Source organism: Osmerus eperlanus, chromosome 5, assembly GCF_963692335.1.
Source record: "Osmerus eperlanus chromosome 5, fOsmEpe2.1, whole genome shotgun sequence".
Taxonomy (NCBI): Eukaryota; Metazoa; Chordata; class Actinopteri; order Osmeriformes; family Osmeridae; genus Osmerus; species Osmerus eperlanus.
In genome coordinates this window covers 5,613,162-5,638,171 of record NC_085022.1, presented here as the reverse complement: position 1 = coordinate 5,638,171, position 25,010 = coordinate 5,613,162, and the positions used below count along the sequence as shown (strand labels likewise).

The window sequence follows — 25,010 nt, the reverse complement described above, 5'->3', positions numbered from 1 at the left end:
CAAGCTTTGCAGATAAGACTAACAAATAGAAAATGAAATATTCGAAATCACACAATAAACAAATGCAATTAGCTATGGAAATGAATAGGAAGTCTGAACAGATCAACCCTGTTACCCCTGGGTGGAAGGGAGGTACACGTGTGTGTGTGTATAGGTGTGTGTGTGTGTGTGTATAGGTGTGTGTGTGTGTGTGCTTTTCCTGGGATTACAGTTGTCCCATAAGGGGGTTTCCTGAAAATTACAGATAGCAGTCTTATCCTCTACAAGATGAATATACAGTATGTGTGTGTGTTTGTATGTGTTTGTCTGTGTGTGTATTTGTGTGGGTTTTAAGCTTTCCCTTAGGGACAAAGCCAAGTCAGTCTGAAAGAAACTGCGTGCTGGGAATATGGGTGTGTATGTTTGTGTGTATGTGGTGCATTTTTTGTGTTGCTTAAGGATTGTCATAAGCTTTTGAAATGCCTCATGATGGGCCATGCAACAGGACTGAATCACTGACTGAATCACTGACTGAATGTCTGACTACCAAAATTCAGATTCAAAACAAGATCATTACAGTAACTAAACACACTACTCTACTTGCTGACTGACTCACTGACTGACTGACTGACTGACTCACTAACCGACTCACTCACTGACTGACTGACTGGCTGGCAGGCTGACTGGAAGGGCAGGTAACAAGGGGTTAACGAAGTAATCAACAACAAGCCTGGATCAGCAGAGTACAGACGCGTGCATCCACACACACGCACACACAGAAACACACACACACAAACCAGAGATGAAGAATTAATTTCAGCTGTTGACGATTACAGGGATTCTGCATTCATAGCAGCAGGGGGAAGTGGTGATGTTCCTCCAAGACTGTGCAGTAGATCTACGAGCTTGTTTACCCTACTGGACTCTACTGTACTGTCCTCTGCTCTACTCTACTGCGCTGCTGATGAATTCAGAGAAAGACAGCTGCACTCGCCAGGGAACTGTATCTCTATATTTCCATATTCACACTGTGACCCACATCCCCACCAGCCTCAATGATAACTCTGTTCTCAAAGAGAGTGTGAACGTGTGTGTGAGAGAGTGTGAGTGTGTATGTGAGTGTGTGTATGTTTGTGTTTGTGTGTATGTGACTGTTTGTGTGTGTGAGAGAGCATGTGTTTATGTGTGTGTGTGTGTGTACGTGAGTGTGTGTGTGAGAGAGCATGTGTGTGTACATCACCAGGGGTGGCTGGCTGGTCGAAGCAGTGGACAAGTGTGAAGGTGGGGGAGGGCTCTGGGGGTCCTGCAAGGTGAAGCAGGGAGGGGCAGGGTGGAGCGAGTCAGATGTTGATGTGCCAGTCAGGTACAGTAGATAATACTGTCAGACGTGAACCATGGGTTGGACCTTGGTGGTGATGTGTGTGTGTGTGTGTGTGTGTGGGGGGGGGGGCTGTGTCCAGATGTGGGGGTTGGGGTGGAGGTGGGAGGGACACATTAGCTGATTGCTGATGGGGGCCTGGCAGAGATGGACAGACTAATTGGATTGGAGGGTGAGGCGATGGCGTAATATCTGTGTGTGGGTGTTGTGTGTGGCGTGTGTGTGTGTGTGTGTGTTAATGTGATGGTGTAATGTCATTTCTGGACTGGCTCTGCAGGTAATTGGCACCCATGATCTCACCCAGAGGAGTGTGTGTGTCTGTATCGATTGTGTTCTCTAAAGGGTGCCCTGGAAGACCCTAACTTAAAGCAGGCGGAACACACACACGGTGTCAGTAACACGGAAGAGCGATACAAGGTGTTCCGTGGACGTAACTGGGTGTTTTGGTGTGTGTGTTTGTGTGTGAGGAAATGTAGAATGTGTTGACTATAGACTTGAATAATAAGGCAAGAAAGATGGTGTCTACTAAACGTGTGTGTGTGTGGCATGTGTGTGTGTGTGTGTGTGTGGCATGTTTGTGTGTGTTCCTGAGAGCTGCAGTTGAGGCAGTGAGCTCTCTACACAGCCAGGGGGAGAGAGAGGGCAAAGCTCATTAGCATAAGAAGAGGACCTTCGGCCAATCGTAGACCGGGAGAGGGAATGTCGGGATTGTGCAGGAACTGGGGGGGGGGGGGTGTCGGGTTACTGCGCATTCTTCCTCAGGCTGGAGAGAGTCGGAGACAGAGAGAGGGAGTTGGAGAAAGAGAGAAAGAAGGCAAGGGGGGAGAGAGCGATAGCGAGTGAGGGCAGAGAAAGAGGTGGGGGAAAGAGAGAGAGAGAGAGAGAGAGAGAGAGAGAGAGAGAGAGAGAGAGAGAGAGAGAGAGAGAGAGAGAGAGAGAGAGAGAGAGAGAGAGAGAGAGAGAGAGAGAGAGAGAGAGAGAGAGAGAGAGAGAGAGAGAGAAGGAGAGGGAGGGAGGGAGAAGATAGACAGTGTCATTCTTCCTGTGTGAGATCACAGTAGAAGGAGAATGTGTTAGGGTCTGCCTCAGCCACAGATCGCCAGCCAGGTTCACACACACACACAGCCTGGGAAGTTAGCCTGCTGGTAGCGAGACAGGGAGAGCAGGCGCACGGGGTGGAATCTCAGCCCCGGACACAGCTCCCTCACACGGACCTCACCACCGGGCCCAAAATGAACTATCTGGTGAGTCTGTCCTCTTGAGTGTGTGTGTGTGTGTGTGTGCACGCGCGTTTATTTGCGAATGTGTGTGTGTGTTTGCTGTTCTCGGAGCTGTGTGAACACTTTAGCAGGACATGCTAAATACCCCAGCTGTGAACGAGAGGAAAACGGAGAGGGAGGGAAGGAGTCTGAGGGGAGAAAAGCAAAAAGAAAGAAAGAGTAAGAGAGAGAGAGAGAAGGGGAGGGGGGAGAACTTGAGTTAACATTTTTCTGTGGATTCCTACCTTTTGTTGGTTCCCAGCAGGGGTTTGAGTGCTGTGCTATTATGTGCTGGTTCGGGTTGTTGGTTTGTCTGAGTGTAATGGCTGTGTGTGTATTCAAGAAAGGTCGAAGACATGTTAGCTCTTACAAAGTGCCTCAGTCATTTACTGAAGTAAATGTGGTCAGGAGTAGAATAGTTCAGCATTACGTAGCTCAGCCGAAGTAGTTCAAGTAATAGTAATAGGATTAAAAGTAAGTAATACAGTTGTAGGGTTTTTTTGTGTAGAGTTTAGCCTGTGTGTTTGTGTTTAGTTCAGCTTCGGATTAAACTGTGTGGTTGTGTAGTAAAAAGCCTCTGGAAGGGAGGAGGGGAGCGTGGAAGACAGAGAAGAAGATAGAGGGAGAAACACTGGAGAGAGAGAGACGTGGAGCTCTGCTGTTCTGCCCTGCACTGCTGACTCAGGAGAATGGCGAGAGAGATTAAGGTTTTATGGCGAGCGAAGGAAGAGAAAGAAGAAAGTAGAGCAGAGAATAACGGGGTCAGGGGAAAGCTGAGGTAGAGAGATGGGACAGAAGAGGGAGAGCGAGAGAGTGAGTGAGTGAGAGAAGGAGAAAGAGGGGCAGTGTTGTGGTCTGGGCATTGGCAGCGGTGGTTCGTTCCTTGCTATTGTTTGAAAGTGTTGGCATTCTGACAGCTTGTAGTGCAGTGACTTGACAAGGGAGTCATTCTACATGGAGGTCAGTTCTACATGGGGGAGAAGTAGCTACATGGATAGTTCAGCATGGGGGGGAGGGGGGGGGGGCTGGGATGGACCCATCTTTTGTCCTCCGAGATTGAACGGTCACACTCGTAACTCGTAACGTAATTGGCGGTAAAAGGACCGAACCAGTCCTGCAGAACTGTTGCTAAGGAAACCTGTCCTGGTTCCGACAGATTATAAGCGTGTAATTATACAATCAGTAGCCACAGTAGTAGCTATTACACTAATGGGGCTGTGGAGTCGACCAGGCAGGAAGTAAAACAGTCTATGTATAGAAGGGAAGGGTTCCCCCCATACCTTAGAGGGGAGGGAGGGGAGGGAGGGAGGGAGGGAGGGAGGGAGGGGAGGGGAGGGAGGGGAGGGAGGGAGGGAGGGAGGGGAGGGAGGGGAGGGGAGGCCGGCCCGGAGCATGTTAGAGAATGGTGGGGGGCCGAGGGGTGAGGTTGACGGGGGGTCAAGAGATTGAGGCAGGGGAGGTGGGGGGAGTGTTGGATATGGTAGATATTTGGGGCAGTTTTAGGGGGAGATTGAAGGGGGAGTTTTAGGAGACATAGATTAGGTTAGGTGGGGTTAGGTGTGGTGGGTTGGGGTGGGCAGGGTTAGACAGTTGTGTTGGGGGTGGTACTGGCTATCTGACTCAGCCCAGGAATGTCCCAGGAATGTCCCCACCTCCATAAAAGACCCCCCCCCCCCCCAGCAGAGGCACGAGGACCCCAGCCTCAGAGAGCTGCTGTGATCTCTGCGCTGTCTGTGACTCAGCCCTGGGGGTAACACGACTCACACAGGTGAACAGGTCACGTTTGACCTGCAGAAAGAGACACACCTGGGAATGACACACTCCCAGGGTAGAAGTTTACACACTCACTGAGTCATGTTCGTAGACATGTCGTTGTGACTCGGACACATGTGAATGCGACGAGTCGTTTACAGTAGATTTTACGGCTTGGTGTAAGATGTAATCGTTCACAAGCTGTCTCGTCTCTTTATAGATGTGGGACGTGGTAGTTTCCAAGTCATTCTGCCACAGTTTCACTTTAAGATGGTACAGATTAAACCACAAGTGTGGGAGCCATTCGGACCCTGGTGTGTGTGTGTGTGAGAGAGAGAGAGAGAGAGAGAGAGAGAGAGAGAGAGAGAGAGAGAGAGAGAGAGAGAGAGAGAAGGGGAGGGGGGATCCTAGTCAGTGTCAGGGCTTGCAGTGCTTTTAGATTCAGCCCCCCTCTTTTTTGCAGACCACTGGAATGTTTGGCTGATGTTGCCGTGACGTCGGGCCTGTGCAGAGGGATTGCATCCACTCTCTCAGTCCTGTTATTATGGGATTTATGACTGGGCACTGAGCGGATTCTCAACATGTTTTGACCATTGCTAATGTGTTTGAGACAGAGAGAGCAGAGGAAGACAGAGAGATTAGCCATGTTTTTTGACCTTGTCCTTCGTCTTTTACTGTGTGTGTGTGTGTGTGTCACACTGTTTGTGTGTGTGTGTGTGTGTGTGAGAGATACAAAGAAAGCCTTCAACATTATGTCAATAACAACAGTAAAACTTCACAAACTTCACAGCTGGCTAGGCTAACCTAACTTGGACAACAGCAGACATGCTGCCTCTGTTTTCACCTAAAGTTAGCTAGTTCGCCTAGCATAGCCTGTCTGTGTGCCACGAGTTAGCCTATTGTGACCTGTCTGTGTTTCACTGGTTAGCTTAGCATAGCTTGTCTATGCCCCTGGTTAGCTTAGCATAGCCTGTCTGTGTCTGATTGGTTAGCTTAGCATATCCTGTCTATATGTCACTGGTTATCTTAGCATAGCTTGTCTATATGCCACTGGTTAGCTTAGCATAACCTGTGTGTGTGCCACTTCAGCATTGAGCAACAGGCAGGCAGCCAGGCAGCCGGTCGCGCCCCCAGCCTTAGTCATAGCCTGCAGCTATAGGTTTTGGAGTTGTTTTCCTGTGCTGTTCAAACTTGACTGGACAGGAAAAAGGATCGTCTGGAGAGAGGTTTGTAATCTGCTTTGACACCTACAGATGACTCACTGCTCAGCCAGCAGTGTGGAACACCTTAGCAGAACAGTAAAACAGGACTGCGTAGGTCCTGTTCCTCAGTATCGCCTAGGTGGGAGTGCTGATGTTTTGACTGAGGTATTGTGCTGAGATCAAACTTGGTTGGTCGATCTCCCTTGGTGTTGTGCGTATGGGTGTTGTTCTGTTTTGTGTAGCTTGCATGTGTTTTGAGGGTGAGTGTGTGAATGTGTGTGTAAATGTGTTACAGTCCTGGAATGTGATGTAACTGGAGAGGTGTGTGTGTGTGTGAGGTTGTGGAATGTTCCGGTAAGGGGGACGCACTGGAGTAGGAGGGAAACGGGTCTGGGCTTGCCCTGTGAATACCAGGGACATACACACTACCTTAGAGGGTCACACACTACCTTAGACAGTCACACTCTACCTTAGAGGGTCACTCACACACACACACATACACTACCTTAGAGGGTCACACACACATACACTACCTTAGAGGGTCACACATACACTACCTTAGAGGGTCACACATACACTACTATAGAGGGTCACACACAAGCACACCCACACACTCACATTCAGTACCAGTCAAATGTTTGGACAATGTGTCCAAACTTTTGTACACACACACACACACGTAGACACACACGTACACACACACATACACACACAACAATACCTGCTTGACACACATCCCAATGTCAAGGCTTCTCAGCAATATGTAAACGGGATCACTTCATCCATTATTATGCTCATGTTCTCTCTCTTGGAAGTCGCTTTGGATAAAAGCGTCTGCTAAATGCATACATGTAAATGTAAATGTCCTCCACTTGGACCGAGTTGAGAGCTGCTCTCCAGCCAGGTGTGCTCTCTCTGGGCTGTTTGTGTCCCGTCTGGTCCTCCAGTCTCCTCCAGGGCTGTGTGGCTTCCAGCAGCAGACTGGCTGTAAGCAGAAGCGTGGTCATCTGTTCACTAACTATGGGTAGCCACATATGGATAGCTGGGGTTATTATGGGCTGGTCTTTAATTGCTGTTTTCTGAGAAGGAGCAAATCCTTCAGTATATGCTGTGAGTGTATGTGTGTGTGTGCAGGTGTGTGTGTGTATGTCTGTGTGTGAGTTTATATGTGCGTGTGAGTTTATGTGTGTGTGTGTGTGTGTCTGTGTGGTGTCTGAGTCTTTGCTGATAGACAACCACCAGATCTCCATCAGACAGTCTGAGTCACATCTCTCCATTCACTCAGGCCCTGTTTTGCGACAACCAGACACGTGTGTGTGTCTGTGTGTGTGTGTTTGTGTGTGTGTGTGTGTGTGTGTGGAGATGATGGGCAGACTGGGGGAGTTACTGTGATCGACCCCACACCGATAAGTAAACATTTCCTTTCAGCCCCCTAGCCTCCCTGTCGTAGGACTTTTGTGATGTCTCGACTCTCTTCCTCGTCTCTTCCTACCTATAGTGGTGGGTCCCGTGACATCATCAGTGGAGACGAGGTTGTTTTGTCTACCGGGTCCATCTGTTTTCAACCAATAAAACTCCCTGGAACTGTCTGGCTGTTTGTTTAAAGGAGGGAGGGAGTGAGGGAAGGAGAGACCAGAGAGAGAGGGGGGGGGACAGAGGGGGAGGATGGAAAGAATAGAGGAGAAGAAACACAAAAGGGCGAAATAGCAGAGAGTTGTCTGCCAGAGATGACTTATAGCTGTCCTGCTTTTGTTGGGTGTAGGAGGAAGTGGGGAGAGAGGAGAGGAAAGTTCATCAGGCTTTTTTTTTACCCTGTGTGCCCAGGTCCTGTGCCTTTAGGACAAATACACACAAGACATACACACACACACCCTCCTGTGAGCCAGTGTTTGTCCCTTTGGGTCACGCAGAGGCAGAAGACAAAGGCCACCCTGCCCCTCCTCCCCTTAAACACACACACCACACACACACCACACACACCCCAGCACCATGCCTTCCCATCCTCTGACCTGTCGGCACTGAGCGCGCTCCACCAGCTGTCATGTTACTTCCTGTTCAGTGGCTGTGTGAATGAACGGCCTCCAGTTCCCCTCCCTACCTCCGTCCCCCCTCCCTCCCTACCTCCGTCCCCCCTCCCTCCCTACCTCCGTCCCTCCTCCCTCCCTACCTCCGTCCCTCCTCCCTCCCTACCTCCGTCCCTCCTCCTCCCTCCCTACTTACGTCCCTCCTCCCTCCCTACTTCCGTCCCTCCTCCCTCCCTACCTCCGTCCCTCCTCCCTCCCTACCTCCGTCCCCCCTCCCTCCCTACCTCCGTCCCTCCTCCCTCCTTACCTCCGTCCCTCCTCCCTACCTCCGTCCCCCCTCCCTCCCTACCTCCGTCCCTCCTCCTTCCCTACCTCCATCCCTCCTCCCTACCTCCGTCCCTCCTCCCTACCTCCGTCCCTCCTCCCTACCTCCAGCCCTCCTCCATTACTCCTGCACCCTTACTCTCTCTCCCTCTTTCTCTCTGTCTCTCTGTCTGTCTATATCTGTCTCTCTTTTTCTCTCTATCTCTCTTTCCCCCCCTCTCTCTGTCTTTTTCTCTCTCTCACTCTCTCTCTCTTCTCTCAGCTCGTAACCATACCTCAGTCTCAGGTTCTTCCTCTGTCTCCCTGCTCCAGAGGCAGGCTGTGTTTGGGGAAGGCAGGTCTATGTCGATGTGGACCGTGTGGTCTGAGTCCTGTCCTCTCAAGTCTCTCCCCAGCCTGGGAGCCGCTGCACTCTGCTGCCCCCACAGCCTTTTAAATGCAAATCAATAAACTTTCAGGCCTTCAGATGATGAATATCCCTCTGTTGTGTTGCTTTCAACCTGTCTTTCTTCCCAGGAGGTATAATAAAAGTTTGGCGTTGGTCGGCTGTGGGGACAGAGCTAGTGTGTGTGTTTGTTGAGGGGGCTTAGACCAACGCATTACCATGGTGATTATCCCCATGGAGATATGGCATGTCATGCAGCATGTACAGGGTTCTGGGATACCATGATGGCCGTATTGGTAGAGTAACGCTCACATTGCAAACCACCTGACTCTTCACAGTCACACAGCAAGTTAGCATGACAGACGGATTTGCATGCTGGTCAATGGATCCAGATAGTGGCGGGTGATATTAGTTTGTCCTTCTGTCCTGTTTCCACTCTAAACAGCAGAGTTCACAGCAGGTTTCCATGGTCACAGCAGGTTACCATGGCCGCATGACCACCTGACCAGCCTGTTGTAGCAACAGCACATTCAAATGGCACAGGCTGGTTTGACTAGTAAGGAGGGTTGAGGGCAGAATGCTACCAGCTCATCACTATCAGAGTTGTGTATCAGAGTTATGTGGTTGTGTGTGTAAACGTCCTGTGATTTGTTCATTTAGCAGATGGTCTCTCTTTACCTGAGACCTCTCGATCGGTTGGCTAATATTCCAGTCTGCTGTGTTCTGTGTAAATGTGGACGTGTCGATCTCAGGTCATCTAGACTCATTTAGAGTTAGTTTTGTTTATGCCTCACTGACGAAGACATGGTCATAAAATAGACTTTTCTCACAAGGGTGTGGTATGTGTGTGTATTGGTGTGTTGGTCAGTATTTTTGTGTGAGATGTGTGTGTGTTGGTGTGAGTGTTGGTGTGAGACTTGAATGTGTGTGTTGGTGTGTGTGTGTGTGTGCACTGTGTGGGTGTGTACTACAAATACAAGCAGGGGGATTCTAGAATGCAACGAGTCATTGACTCACAGCCAATCAGAGCAGCACGTGAATCACTCCCGAGGCACTTCCTGTTTCAGAGAAAAAGAGAGAGAGAGAGAAAAAGATCTAATGGAGGAGGATTTACAGCCAACAGACGAGGAGGATTTACAGCCAACAGACGAGCCTTCAAGCTTATGAAGATAAAAGTTCAACTCGAGGTGACGTCATCAGTCCTCCGGAGGCTTGGCTCCGCCCCACAGGAAGTGAACTTTTGAGGGAAGTGGACAGAAGAATCTCTTTCTTTCCCTCTCTTCTCTGAGAAAGAGAGGGACAATCTGTATGACGTACAAGCCCACCCACTCACTGTGTCTTTGTCCCCGAAACAAACCGACCCCGGTGAAACATTCCACATTACCATAATATATTACCATAATCTATGATCATAATCCCCAATCCCTGTATGTAGGTCCACCACAGGTTCGCTGGGGACAGAGATTAAGAGTAGGGATGTAAATGAAGTCATTATAATTTATTACCCTTCGTAGCTGCTGTAGCTGCTGCCCGTACAGTAGCTAGGCTAGCCAGGATGTCTGTTGTGAGGCTAGCTCAACCGTTTAGAGAAAACCCTCGATGGATTCAGCAGATCTGTCTTGGATCCAGTCTGTTGTGATGAGAAAGACAGGTTTTGATTAGGTTTGGGTGAAATGTTCCCCCTCGGACCACAATGCCCTTCTTGGTCCAATGGTAAACTGTATGTACCGACTTGACTCAGGGAGCTAGCGAACCAGGTTAGATCCCTGCTGGTCACATTGAGCTTTCAAGAGATTGAAGAGCAACAGCTCAGCTCCTGCCAAGATGCTAGTGAGTTAAACTGGCCGGCCCTCAATCAGGCCTTTCTGCTGGACGGGGGGACTGAGAGACACCCATTATCTGACTGCTCTGAGACAGTCTGTGTGAATGTATGCCTTCTTGTGTCGGGTGTACTGTGTGTGTGTGTGTACACACGTGCGCGGGTGCGTGCATGCGTGTGTGTTTGGGCAGCATGGTGACATCGCAGACAGCTGCTAGACCAAGACCACCTCTCAGTGTCTACAATGAGCTGTGTGTGTCTATGTGGTGTGTGTGTGTGTGTGTGTGTGTGTGTGAATATGTGTGTGCGCGTGAGTGTGTGTGTTTGAGCGAGTGTGTGAGTTTGAGTGTGTGTGTGAGAGAGAGAGAGAGAGAGAGAGAGAGAGAGAGAGAGAGAAACAGAGACAGGGACTAAGTGGGGAGACAGACAGGGTATTCATCCCAGGACAGAGGCTGGTATGTGCTGTCCTCTCCTCTCATCACACCACTCCTCAGACCATCGAAAGAACAGCTCCACGGTTCTGGCCTCACACACACCCACACACCCACATTCACACACACACACTACAGTCACACAACACACACACACTCACTACAGTGACAAATCACACCACAGAGACACAAATACACCACAGACACACAGTCACACACCACACACCATATACACACACACACACACACACATCACACACACACCACACAGAGACACAGAAACTGCTGTAGTTGTTAACTGACACCTGCATGATGACCATTTTGTAACCAGCACCACTGACAGCAACAATGGCTGGCTAACCAGTATGTTGTCTGTTCAACTCCCTGTGATTTAGACCACATAGACTCTCTCCTCTTCTCTGCCTGATAATAAACACAGAGAGGCACTTCCCTGGACAACAGGAAACGACAACATCAATCAGGAAGTGCCCCCTCACAATTAACCAATCAGAAGGGGCCCATTCAGACCAGGGACAGTGATGGAGGGCCGTCTGCGACCCAAAGCCTGTGTGTGTGTGTGTGTGTTGGAGAGAGAGAAAGCTGGCACTATGCCAGCCACTTTCAGTCCTCTATAGGGCTAGGGGGATTCAGGGAAACAGAGGGAGGGAGGGATACAGGCAGAGGGAGGGTGGTGCTGGTCACAGAGAAACAACAAATATTGGTTTAGTTTCAAAGAGTCCAAGAGTGAGTGGGTGGCTCTGTTTGCTCATTGTGCTTGGCGAATGGTTTGTGTGTGTGCTGTGGGACGTATTGTTATTTAACCCAACAGGACTAGCTTGATACAGGAACCCCTGGACATACTATCACTGATAGTTTCTCTCCTCTCCTCTGTTATTTCAGTTAGAAACATCTAGCAAAGTCTAATTCAGCTCCTTCTGTGTTCCGGCCAAGACATTGTATGCTGGTGTTTGTTAATGTCAGTTCATGCTGGTTAGCAGTCTAACCCTCCTCCTCTCCTGTCTTTCCAGAACGTTCTGGCCAAGGCGCTGTACGACAATGTAGCGGAGTCTCCAGATGAGCTGTCCTTCCGGAAGGGTGACATCATGACCGTCCTGGAGCGCGACACACAGGGATTGGACGGCTGGTGGCTCTGCTCCCTGCATGGGCGCCAAGGCATCGTCCCCGGCAACCGCCTCAAGATCCTGGTGGGCATGTACGACAAGCACGCTCCTCCCACTCCCCAGACGAGTTCCGGCCCCGCGCTGCCCCGCCCACCCCTGCAGGGGGGCTATAGGAAGCCTCTTCCCTCCTCCCAGTACACTTCCATGCACCCTGCCTACTCCACGCCCGGCCCCGCCCCTGCCACGCCCGACAGCATCTACATGATGCCCCCCTCCCACGGCAAGCCCTCCCCCCAGAGCCTGTACCAGGTCCCCCCAACTCCCCAGGGACCGCCCAAGGCCCCCCAGAAAAAACACCAACCTGTAGGCCAGGATATCTACCAGGTTCCCCCCTCCGTAGGCCCAGCTCCGAGCCAGGACGTCTACCAGATTCCTCTCCCAGCCGGGGGGCCTGGTTCTGGGCAGGACATCTACCAGGTGCCCCCCTCTATGAGTCAACCTCAAGACATCTACCAGATCCCCCCTTCTCTGGAGATGAGGAGCTGGGAATCCTCCAAATCCCTGGGCAAGGTGAGATACGACACACAGAGAGACACTGGTGCAGCCCAGCACACAGACCTCACACTCCACCACTTCCCTGTGCAGTAACTCAGACATCCTCTCCTGCTGATTTCCTGTTTTTGTCGTTCGCTTGTTGTTGTTCAACCAGAGAAAGAAAGAAATTGGCTGTTTTAGTTTTGGTAAACAGCTCACGGTTGTCTGTCGCTCAGGCTCAGGGAAGAAAGGAAAGACAACAGTGATGGAAGGATCGAAAAGTGGGCTTGGAGAGTAAGACGGATACACAAGAATACGTAATACAGTCTTTAATAATTCAAGATATTTCCCGGGGGACAGTGTGTAAGCGCTTCGTCTTAGGCTCCAGACAAGAGGGAAAATGAATGTGTTTATGTGTGTGTGTGTTCTCCAGGGAACACCCCTCAGACCTGTTAAGGTGCACTGAGCCATATGTGTGAGCAACACTGTGAAGTGGAGTGTTTTGCGGTGTATGTGTAGTGTCGTGTACTGTGATGCTGTGTGTGTGTAGTGGAGTGTGATGCTTTGTGTGTGTGTGTGTGTGTGTAGTGGAGTGTGATGCTTTGTGTGTGTGTGTGTGTGTGTGTGTGTGTGTGTGTGTGTGTGTGTGTGTGTGTGTGTGTGTGTGTGTGTGTGTAGTGGAGTGTGATGCTTTGTGTGTGTGTGTGTGTGTGTGTGTAGTGGAGTGTGATGCTTTGTGTGTGTGTGTGTGTGTAGTGGAGTGTGATGCTTTGTGTGTGTGTGTGTGTGTGTGTAGTGGAGTGTGATGATGATGATGGTGCAGCAGTAAGGTACAGCTGGTCCCTGTAGGAGAGATGCCCACCCCCACACACACACTTTTCTTTCTTAATTAATTCACCCTCTACTCCCCCTCTTTACCCAGCCCCCCCCCCCCCTCACCCCCCCCCCCATATGTATGTGACAGTGTCACAGTAGCTACAAGCTAGCACAATTAGTATTGTTACATTTAGTACAGAATGAAACAAAGTTCCATTCATATATAGAAATCAAAGAATGTTTATGTATAGCACATACATTCATGCAACTGATCACAAAGACTACATTACAGTTTGATCAAGTATTGTGTACTGTAATACCCAACCAGAGCAGGTTCTGATGGCCAGTCTATCAGAGCAGAGTCCCTACTGACCCCCGGCCTATCAGAGCAGAGTTCCTTCTGACTGCAGCCTATCAAGTCAGGGAAGCTCCCAGAAGAACAGGAAGCCGGGAGTTTCCTCCAGAAGGTTCTAGAACGCTCCAGAACAATGCCTCACACCTCTGGAATGTCCCCCACAATGCCACTGGTGTCATCCTCACCCTCATCACACACTAGACAGCAGAGAGCAGCGAGGTAGAGAGGGAACAGGCATCTAGGAGGAGGTGAGGAAGATGATAGGAACAGAAGAAGAGACTGAATGTGGAGAGAAGGTAGCTGGTTATCTTGGTGGAGATGTCGTGGAGATTGTCTGATGAGTAGGTCAGGGTTACCAGCTGTGCTATATAACTGCTCAGCTTTCATACGTTTACCTTGGGAATGTCCTCTATTGTTATCAATGTCCTTGTGCCTGCTGTACCATCTACCGCGCGCGCGCGCGCGCACACACACACACACACAATACCTCTCTACCTCTGCCAGTTTCTCATTATGAGATAAGGAGTTCTTGCTGAGGGAAGAGATGACAGACATCGAGCCGACACACACACACAGACACACACACGTACACACACGTACACACACGTACACATATAAGTACATACATATACAGTAAATTTGCGTATATATAAAAGTATTTATACATACATATTTACAACACATCCACTCATGAAAGCACACACACACTAACCCACACACACACTAACCCACACACACACTAACCCACACACACACTAACCCACACACACACATTAACCCACACACACTAACCCACACACACACTAACCCACACACACACACTAACCCACACACACACTAACCCACACACACTAACCCACACACACACTAACCCACACACACTAACCCACACACACACTAACCCACACACACACACTAACCCACACACACACTAACCCACACACACTAACCCACACACACACTAACCCACACACACTAACCCACACACACACTAACCCACACACACTAACCCACACACACACTCTCGGAGGACAACTAATTGGAGAGTGATGAAACATGCAGCCATTGTTCCAGGTTCCTCCACTGATCGAGTTGAAGCTCAGTCTTCAGTTACAGCGAGACACACACTAACCCACACACACTAACCCACACACACTAACCCACAAACACTAACCCATACACACTAACCCACACACACTAACCCACACACACTAACCCACACACACTTACCCGCACACACTAACCCACGCACACTAGCCCATACACACTAACCCACACACCCTAAACCACACACACTAACCCACACACACTAACCCACACACACTAGCCCATACACACTAACCCACACACCCTAACCCACACACACTAACCCACACACACTAACCCACACACACTAGCCCATACACACTACCCCACACACCCTAACCCACACACACTAACCCACACACACTAACCCACACACACTAGCCCACATACACTAACCCACATACACTAACCCACACACACTAGCCCATACACACTAACCCACACACACTAACCCACACACACTAACCCACACACACTAGCCCACACACCCTAACACACACACCCTGTGTGTGGTGGAATACTGAACAATAGAAAGTTGAACATGCACTCCTGACATTCCAGCCTAATCCAGTGTGTGTCCAGCCAGTTACAGCTGCACTGCTCTCTCTCTCTCTCTCTCTCTCTCTCTCTCTCTCTCTCTCTCTCTCTCTCTCTCTCTCTCTCTCTCTCTCTCTCTCTCTCTCTCTCTCTCTCTCTCTCTCTGTGTCTGTCTCTGTCTCTGTCTCTCTCTCTCTCTCTCGCTCTCTCTCTGTCTGTCTCTCTCTCTCGCTCTCTCTCTTCTCTCTCTCTCTCTCTCTCTCTCTCTCTCTCTCTCTCTCTCTCTCTCTCTCTCTCTCTCTCCCCCTCTCTCAGATTGCCTGGCAACAGTTGACCAGGCAGCGGGGAGAAAGGGGGATGAGGATAGAGAGAAGGGGGAGGACTTTCGTAACAATGTCCTGCTGGTACCAGGGACCATCCTCACCCCCCAGTGTGGCGCCTTCGGAGGGTGAGGGGGGGTTGCCCTGATCCCTCTCAGCTGCGTGTGTTTGTGTGTGCGGGTGTGTGTGTGCTTGGGAGGTGAGGTGGGGGGGGGGGGAGCTGCAGCAGCTGGAGCTACTGTGATTGGTCCATGAAGCCTCATCAAAAAGAAAGTCTAATCGGGGTGTGGCGGCACGCGTCCCCAAAGCCCTGGCACATGCCTGGAATTCTCCTCCCACACACACACACACACACACACACACACACACACACACACACACACGGCAAAACACACACACACATTGTTTGGTTCAGGACTCTCTTAACCTCGTCTATTTGTGCTGTGCCAAAACCACGTCTCTCCCTGCCCACTCACCCACACACACAAACAAGTGCTCAAGTAAACACTTCTGCAAGTTTGTCCCTTCATCCTCCTCCTCCTTTTCTCCTTGCCCTCATCCCCTGTGACACACAGTACCTTAGCAACATCACCAGTCACCACTGCACCAGAATGAGTGGCCTATTGTAGTCTGCAGTTAGCAAGGGTTAGGTGTGTGTGTGCTTGTGTGTGTATGCTCGTGTTTGTGTGTGTGCCCGTGTGTGTGTGTGTGGAAGGAGGTGCAGCATAGGAGCTGCGGTGTATTTGAACTGGGATCTGTGTGATTATTACCAGAACCTGCTTATCACCTTCTATCTCTAGTGACCCTGTTAGCAGCCAGACACGCACACACGCACACACACACACTCTTGGGCAACAGCCAACCAATAGTAAGCACTGCAGCAGGCTGCTCAGAAAGTCAATGTGTCTCAGACCTGCAGCCTCACCTGCACTGGGGGGCTTATCTTATCTGGAGTGGCAGGGGGAGGGAGAGGGGAGGGGGTGGAGGGAGGGATAGGGGAGGGGAGGGGGTGGAGGGAGAGGCGAGGGGAGGGGGGGGAGGGAGAGGGGGGGAGGGAGAAGGGAGGGGAGGGGGTGAAGGGAGAGGGGAGGGGGTGGAGGGAGAGGATGGGAGGGTTATTGGAGGGGGAGTGGTGTAAAGGGAGGGAGAGAGAATGGAGGTGCTTGTTAAAGCATGAATACAGATTGCCAAAGTCAAGGAATAGGGAACAGGAGAGAAGGAGAAAGAGAAAGCGAAGCAGGGAGAGAGATGGATGGATGTGTCTGACTACAGAGAGTTAAGTAATGCAGGTGATGGCTCTGAAGTGTCCTCAAACATAGAGATGAGGTGGGCGCGTGTTTGTGTGTGTGCGTGTGTGAGTTTGAGTTTGAGTGCGACACTCAGCAATGTGTGGATTTCAGCTCCAGGAGAGAAGGGCACATAATGACAAGCCTAAAAGGCACTGCTGGGAATACAGATAAAGTACACACACATGTGCACACACACTACTCTAGGCTGTGCGCCCTCAGCATAGCTGCTTAGTCCCTCTGCAGCCTGAGGCCTGCAGACAGCAGAGCTCAATTAGCTAGCCAATGCTATCTCTGCTAGCCTGGCTCACAGCTTGCCACCACTATCTCTGCTAGCCTGGCTGACAGCTAGCCACCACTATCTCTGCTAGCCTGGCTCACAGCTAGCCACCGCTATCTCTGCTAGCCTGGCTGACTGCTAGCCACTGCTATCTCTGCTAGCCTGGCTCAAAGCTTGCCACCCCTATCTCTGCTAGACTGGCTCACAGCTAGCCACCGCTATCTCTGCTAGCCTGGCTGACAGCTAGCCACCGCTATCTCTGCTAGCCTGGCTGACAGCTAGCCACCGCTATCTCTGCTAGCCTGGCTGACAGCTAGCCACCGCTATCTCTGCTAGCCTGGCTGACAGCTAGCCACCGCTATCTCTGCTAGCCTGGCTGACAGCTAGCCACTACTATCACACTCTGCAAAGGGGGAGTACTGAGCTAGATCGCCTTTAGGCTGTGTCAGTCAGTCAACCAGCCGGCTAACCAGTCTGTCTGTCAGTCAGTCTGCCAATCAGCCAGCTAGCCAGTCAGTCAGCCTGCCTGCCAGCCACCCAGCCAGCCAGCCAACCAACCAGTAAGTCAGTCAGTCAGGACATCACCAGAGGCTCTGTCTCTGATGGCAAAGTTAGTATTGTATTCTCTAGTGAAAGGACTCTTTGATTCTGCCCACATCACTGCACATGCCTGAGGAGTGTCGGAGAGAGAGGGAGAGAGAGAGAGAGCGAGAGAGAGAGAGAGACAGAGAGAGAGAGGGTGAGAGGGAGAGAGAGAGAGAGAGAGAGTGAGGGAGAGAGAGAGAGAGAGAGAGAGAGAGAGAGGAGAGAGAGAGAGAGAGAGAGAGAGAGAGAGAGAGAGAGAGAGAAAGTGGGAGAGTGAGAGGAGAGAGACGGATATAGGAATAGGGAGAGAGAAGAGAGAGGGATAGAGAGAGGGAGAAAGAGAGAGAGGAGAGAGAACAAAGAGAGACAGATCTCCAGGCCTGTCCACTGTCCTCAGACTGAATTCACTGTATTGCTGTAATGTACTACAGAGGAGTACACAGAGGTTACTGTGTGTGTGTGTGTGTGCCTGTGCATGCTTGTGTGTGTATGCGTGTGTGTGTGACAGAGAGAGAGAGTTTTGTTTCCTGCCTCCCAGATCCCCTTTATTACCTGCTGTGGACTCATTTTCTGCTCTGATAGTGTGTGGAGGGAGAGGGGGTGTGTGTGAGTGTGTGTCTGGGGAGGGGGTCGGTAGACTGGTAACAGAAGAGTTGGTAGTGCAGGGGGGAAGGAAGAGAGGAGGGGGATAGAGAGAGGAGTGAAAGAGGGAGGAGAGAGAGAGATAGAGAGAGAGAGATGAGAGCCTTGAGCTGGAGTTCCAGTGGAGCGTGGGCTGGGTGGGTTTGACTCCTCAAACAGGCTCTACCCAGGGCCCTGTCATTACCTCCACACACACACACACACACACATACACACCTCAAACATACACACCGCACACACACACATAGTACACACATATTCACCCACATACACATGTACACACACACAACACATACACACCTCACATATACACACCGCACACACACACATAGTACAACACATATTCCACCCACATACACATGTACACTCACACACACAAGCACACCACACACACACCCAGTGTGAGGGCGGTGTGGGGAGTAAGTGGCCCTCAGGCCTCATCAAAGAGCAGGGCTATCAGAGATCACAGACGTCTAGACCGCCTTTGTTCTGGGAGACAAGAAGCTCACACCACACGCTCGCATACACATGTGCTCACACACTCATGCTTACACACACAAACGATCCACACACACACACACACACACTAACACACACAGACAGTAGTGAGGGATTGTTCTGTGCCGGTCCAGTTTGTCACCACTAGAGCTCCTATCTTCCCCCCTGCGTTTCCAAGGTAACGCTGTCCTGAGCACAGAGGGGCCCGGAGCAGGGCTCAGACCTGAAGCTGGCTTTGCCAGGTGATGAGAGAGAGATGGAGGGAGAGATAGAAAGGCAGTGCGCTAGAAAGAGAGAAAAAAAAGAGAGGGATGGGGGGCAGGAAGGTGACAGATAGAACAGATGAAGTACTGAACGAGGGGAATCTGGAGTAAAACACTGTCACAGATGTGGGCAGCAGTAGGTTGTTGCTATACCCCCCCCCCCACACACACACACACACTGCCCCCTCCCACACACACATACACACACACACAGCCCCCTTCCCCAACCCCTCCCCAGCCCTCTGGCCCAGCTATGTGGGGCATGTGTCTCTAGCTGGGGGCTGTCCAGGGTGTCTTAGCAGATTAGTAGAACCCCCCCCCCTCCCCCCACCCTGGGTTCAGGAGCCATGCAGCCGCCCCACCCCACCTCATGCCAGACCCCCCCCCCCCGACCCCCCACCACCACCACCACCACCGAAGCCAGACGGACCCGTCCACGCGACCCATCCGAGGCTAAACCCAACGCTGCCACAGGGCACCAGGTGCGTGACGGCAGGCCAGGATGGGCAGGGGGGCTGCCTGCCATGGTGCTCAGACACAGAGACAGACAGACAGAGGGGCAGCCTTGTGGAGGTCATCAGACTAGATAATCGTAGCACATAAGACGAATCCAATTCGACGAATCCAATTCGACGAATCCAATTCGATTTCACAGAGGGCTTCACATATGCCCATACCAACCTAAACCCTCAAGGAGCACTTGAGGAAAAACCCCCGTGAAAAGTGAGAGAGAGAAAATGGATGAAACCTTGCGAGGAGCAAGTCAGTGAGGGACGCCTTCCTCCAGAGACGGCCGGTGGCACCGAGAGGTGAAGACCACAGGCCGAACGCCGTTACGCGGAAAGCGTAGAGATTCAAATACGGGACGAAACCCAGATATAACCCCGGAGGTCTGAGTCCGTCGAGCATCCTCAGAGCTCTGTGTTGGCGCCCGTCAGTTCAGCCAGCGGTCAGCCACAGCTCTGGGATGAACAGGGCCAGCACAACACCACAGGATGGACAGGTCGACGGACAGGAGGGGACAGGAGACGGGAGAGATGCCATCCAGAAGCAACACACGCTCCTCTCTCTGTCTGTTGAGACTTAAAGCAACAAGCCGGCAGGCTGTGGAGGAGGGGGGAGGGAGGGAGGGAGAAAAGGAGGAGGTGGAGTGGGAGGGAGGGTGAGAGGAAGGAGGAAGGGAGAGGGAGTAAGGAGTGAGAGAGAGAGAGAGAGAGAGAGAGAGAGAGAGAGAGAGAGAGAGAGAGAGAGAGAGAGAGGGAGGGAGGGAGGGAGAGAGGGAGGGAGGTGACAGAAGGGGAGAAGGTCATCTGCTGAACAATGACTCCTGCATGCCAGCACACAGCCCCCCTCCTTACACTACCCCCCCCTCCACCCCCCATGAAAGAGAATGGCCCAGCTTGTGCCACAGATGGCCTCCCTTAAGGCTGGAGGGAATTGTTTGTGTGTGTGTGTAAGCGAGTGTGTGTACGCGTGTTCATGAATTTTAATCCCTCCGACAAAACAGTGTGTGTGAAGTTCCTTCAGCTCAGCCCTCCTGTGTGTGTGTGTGTGTGTGTGTGTTGTGTGTGTGTGTGTGTGTGTGTGTGTGTAAGGACTTTGGCCCCTAGGGCGCCTGCTGCTAGCCAGCCTCAACTCTCCCAGTGACCCCGGTCACACACAAACACTTCCTGTTAGCCTTATATGGCTCTTATCGCTTTCCATGCGTTCACATGACTAGCGTGTTCTGGTTAATGTTACTAGCGTGTTCTGCTTCATGTCACTAATATGTTCTAGTTTACGTTACTAGTGTGTTCTGGTTCACGCTACTAGCATGTTCTGGTTTATGTTACTGGCGTGTTCTGGTTTATGTTACTGGCGTGATCTGGTTTATGTTACTAGCGTGTTCTGGTTTATGTTACTGGCGTGTTCTGGTTTATGTTACTGGCGTGTTCTGGTTTATGTTACTGGCGTGTTCTGGTTTATGTTACTAGCGTGTTCTGGTTTATGTTACTGGCGTGTTCTGGTTTATGTTACTGGTCGTGTTCTGGTTTATGTTACTAGCGTGTTCTGGTTCATGCTACCAGCATGTTCTGGTTTATGTTACTAGCGTGTTCTGGTTCACGCTACTAGCATGTTCTGGTTTATGTTACTAGCGTGTTCTGGTTCAGGCTGTGTTATCCTTGTTTTACACCCTCTCTAACAGACATCAGATCATGATATACATTCTGGTGCAGCAGATCAGGTCAAGTTGCAGTAACAGTAACAATGCTATTGAAGGTTCTACTTTAGTCCAGTACTGCAGCAGTTGAGTTGCTACCTCTAATTGATTCATTTGACTCTCAGTTGCCAGGGGTCAATAAGAGGTTAATCTGTCAGATGTCAGTGTTGGGGGGTGGTGGTCGAGGGGTTGGGGGGTCTCTCAGCTGGACGGGGGTAGAGTGGTCCGGAGTAGATGTGAGGGTGGAGGCCCGCAATCTGTTCCTGTCACTGTGGCGAGCCCTGCTATAGGAGAGTCTGAATGAGAGGAGCTGCTGGCTGGTGACAGGCTGGTCAGAGAACACCGTCCACACACACACACACGCACACACAAGCCTTCACCGTTAATGCCATGCTCAACCTGGGCGGATAGAACGCTGACATGAATGTTGTCACAGCTGGTGGAGTTCCCCCCCCCCCCCCCCCCCCCAACAGGCCCTCTTCACTGACAAAAACCTTTCACCCGTATTGATTATCCAGGACACATACCCCTGATGCCCCCCCCCCCCAGCACCTACCAGCACCACCAGCACATCAGGCCACATCCTCCAACACACTCACACACACACACATACCCATAGGTTTACCCCTGAGCCTCATTGATCATTCATGATATTGATCCACCCTCAGCTATGCTAGCTGCTTTTAGGGAGTTACTAGTACACACTTACACACGAACACACTTACACACACATGCAGGAACACCAACAGCACCTGGAACAGTGGTTGGTCAGGGGTGATGATGACGAGGGCTGGGTTTAATCCTCTTAGCTGATCATTAGGCCGGATCGATACAGGAACCAGTTAACTGCTAGATCTCTGACTGTCACTTAGACCTGTCAATAATCTCACAAACGCTCACTGTCAATGTGTGTGTTTGTTTTTGGGTGTGTGTTTGTGTTACATACACAGTAGCAGAGTGTGGTTTGTGAGTGAGACACACTGTGTGTGTGTATGTGTCATGTGTCTTGTGTGTGTGTGAGTGGTGTGTGTTGTGACAAGTTTACCGTGTCGATAAGTGTGTGGGATTTCTGTTTTTCATGGGACAAATGTTTTTATTTGACTAGTGTGTGTGTGTGAGAAAGAGAGTGTGTGGAAATGTGTGAGAGAGTGTGTGTAAGTGTGTGTGAGAGTGTGTGTGAGAGAGTGTGTGTAAGTGTGTGTGTGAGAGAGTGTGTGGAAGTGTGTGTCCCGGGATGTGTAAGTTGGGACCCCTGTGGTGTGTAAACGTGTGTGAAAGTGGCTCCACCTGAAGAGAAAGATCTTATTTACACACACACTGCAGAGCAGGGATGGAGGGATGGAGGGAGGGGGAGGAGAGGAGGGGGGGAGGGGGAGGGGAGAGGGAGGGATGGAGGGAGGGGGAGCAGAGGAGGGGGAGGGGGAGGGGAGAGGGAGGGATGGAGGGAGGGGGGAGGAGAGGAGGGGGGGGAGGGGGGGGGAGAGGGAGGGATGGAGGGAGGGGGAGCAGAGGAGGGGGAGGGGGAGGAGAGGAGGGGGGAGGGGGAGGGGGGAGGGGGGAGGGGGGAGGGGGAGGAGAAGCAGGAGGTTTAGAGACAGAAAGGAGGAACACAGACCTGGGGAGGATTTCTATCTTTTGTTGGGTGTGTTCTGGTGTGTGTTGGGTGTGTTCTGGTGTGTGTTGGGTGTGTTCTGGTGTGTGTTGGGTGTGTTCTGGTGTGTGTGAGATGGTCAGATCAGGGAGGAGGGTTGTGCCTCTCCAAGCATGTGTGTGCTTCCGTCCATCTATCTAAATGGAGATTGGATTGCTTTTAGTGCTTGTCCATTCTAGCTTATTGATAACTAGTGGATTTCATTCTCTGTGTTGTCGAGTGTGAATCCATGCTCTCAGTATTATAGAACCCATCTGTCTAGCCAACATGGCTGATATAGCCAGGAGTGTATGTGTGTGTTTGATGCAGTTGTTTTCTACAGTGTACCACGTTGGTAGCCAAGAGGGATGATCTGAGATATCTGTCCTGACTAGTGGCCTTATAGAAACTCATGATTTGATGAAAGATAAATGTTTCTGATTGGAGGAGAGATAGCATTTCCTGACTGGTATTATCCTGGCCTGAGGCTGATCGATTGCTCGCCGAGATTACAGGAAATCAGAGGGAACACACACACATAAATATAGCAACAGGACCTCAGGTACTAATATTGCTGGCAAACATAATTTCACCAGAGTCTGAAAGTGTTATGGTGTAGTATGATATGATGTGGGTTCGCGTGTGTACGCATATGCGTGTGTGTATGCTAGGCAGCTTGTTTCTCTTTCCCAGACTAGACAGTTGACTCTAGCCTGAGACTATAATACTGCGTTTAAACAGACACACAATAGGACCGCCCCTGTTCCCACGACAACCTGCCAGGACCCCTATTCTGTTGTTACAGCCTGGGCCCTGACCTCGTCCACAACTCTGTCAGTTGGGGTGTGGGGGAAGGGGGGGGGGGACTCTAGGGGTCAGGGGTTGCAGAGACGGAGCTGTGGCGAGGTCAGACTATGAGGCAGGCTGGAGCTGTGGTGAGGTCAGACTATGAGGCAGGCTGGGAGGGTGTGACAGGAGGGAGACACGGTCATAAACACACAGAGGGGGGCACAGCCGAGCGCTGACGAGCATAGTGGCATCATAGAGACCGACATGACACAGGGGCGTATTGTGTATGTGTGTGTTTGTCTGTCTGTCTGTCTATTTATCTTACTGTACATCTATCTATATTTCTATACATCTGGATATATGACATATTATGTGCATCATACTGTATACATTCACCCTGGAAGATACTGTAACTGGTCAAGTACCCCAGAGCATGACTAACCTCCCCCCCCCCTCCCTCCCTTCCCCCCCCCCTCCCTCCCTCCCTTCCCCCCCCCCCCTCCCTCCCTTCCCCCCCCCTCCCTCCTCCCCCCCCCCCCTCCCTCCCTCCCCCCCCCCCTCCCTCCCTCCCTCCCCCCCCCCCTCCCTTCCCCCCCCCCTCCCTCCCTTCCCCCCCCCCCTCCCTCCCTTCCCCCCCCCTCCCTCCCTTCCCCCCCCCCTCCCTTCCCCCCCCCCCCCCTCCCTTCCCCCCCCCCCCTCCTTCCCCCCCCCCCCCTCCCTTCCCCCCCCCCCCTCCCTTCCCCCCCCCCCTCCCTCCCTCCCTTCCCCCCCCCTCCCTCCCTTCCCCCCCCCCCCCCCCCCTCCCTCCCTTCCCCCCTCCCTCCCTCCCTCCCTCCCCCAGGTGGTGGTTCCCACCAGGGTGGGTCAGGTGTACGTGTACGACACGGGGAAGGCTGAGCAGGACGAGTACGACGTCCCCCCGCGACACCTCCTCCCCTCTCAGGACATCTACGATGTTCCCCCCCACACGCGCTCAGTACAACCAGCAGGTGGGACGCACGCACACACACACCACGCGCACACACACACGCACACACAGGTAGTGACTGAGCAAAGCAGGGATAAGCATAAGCCATAAGCATGTGTCCACACACTTGTTCGCGAGAGTCCCTGAGAATCGTTTCAAAATCCAAGATACACACTCACACTCATATGTTTGTGAAGTGGCTCACATCATCATTTGATGTGTTGGGAATATAGAGTATCCCCTTGTGTTTCTGTGTGTGTGTGTGTTAACTCAGGGCATCTGTCTGACTTCATAGCTATTTTTAGAAGAGGTCCTCCATTCCTGGCAGGGACGGATTGAGAGAGGGAGTGAGGGAGGGTGGGATGGAGGGTGAGTGAGTGGAAGGAGAGAGAGATGGAGGGTGAGTGAGTGGGAAGGAGGGAGAGTGGGATGGAGGGAGAGTGGGATGGAGGGAGAGTGGGAAGGAGGGAGAGTGGGATGGAGGGAGAGTGGGATGGAGGGAGAGTGGGAAGGAGGGAGAGTGGGATGGAGGGAGAGTGGGATGGAGG

General features: G+C 51.6%; 1 protein-coding gene across 1 annotated transcript in view; it reads left to right on the top strand.

Annotated features, from left to right (window-relative positions):
• Positions 1 to 2,135: 2,135 nt before the first annotated feature.
• Positions 2,136 to 25,010, top strand: part of bcar1 (BCAR1 scaffold protein, Cas family member) — a 29,113-nt gene continuing 6,238 nt past the window's right edge. The window contains 4 exon segments of the mRNA XM_062461377.1: positions 2,136 to 2,601; positions 11,582 to 12,244; positions 24,337 to 24,453; positions 24,455 to 24,484. Of these exon segments, the coding sequence (XP_062317361.1) occupies positions 2,590 to 2,601; positions 11,582 to 12,244; positions 24,337 to 24,453; positions 24,455 to 24,484 (822 nt within the window). The 5' untranslated portion in view covers positions 2,136 to 2,589.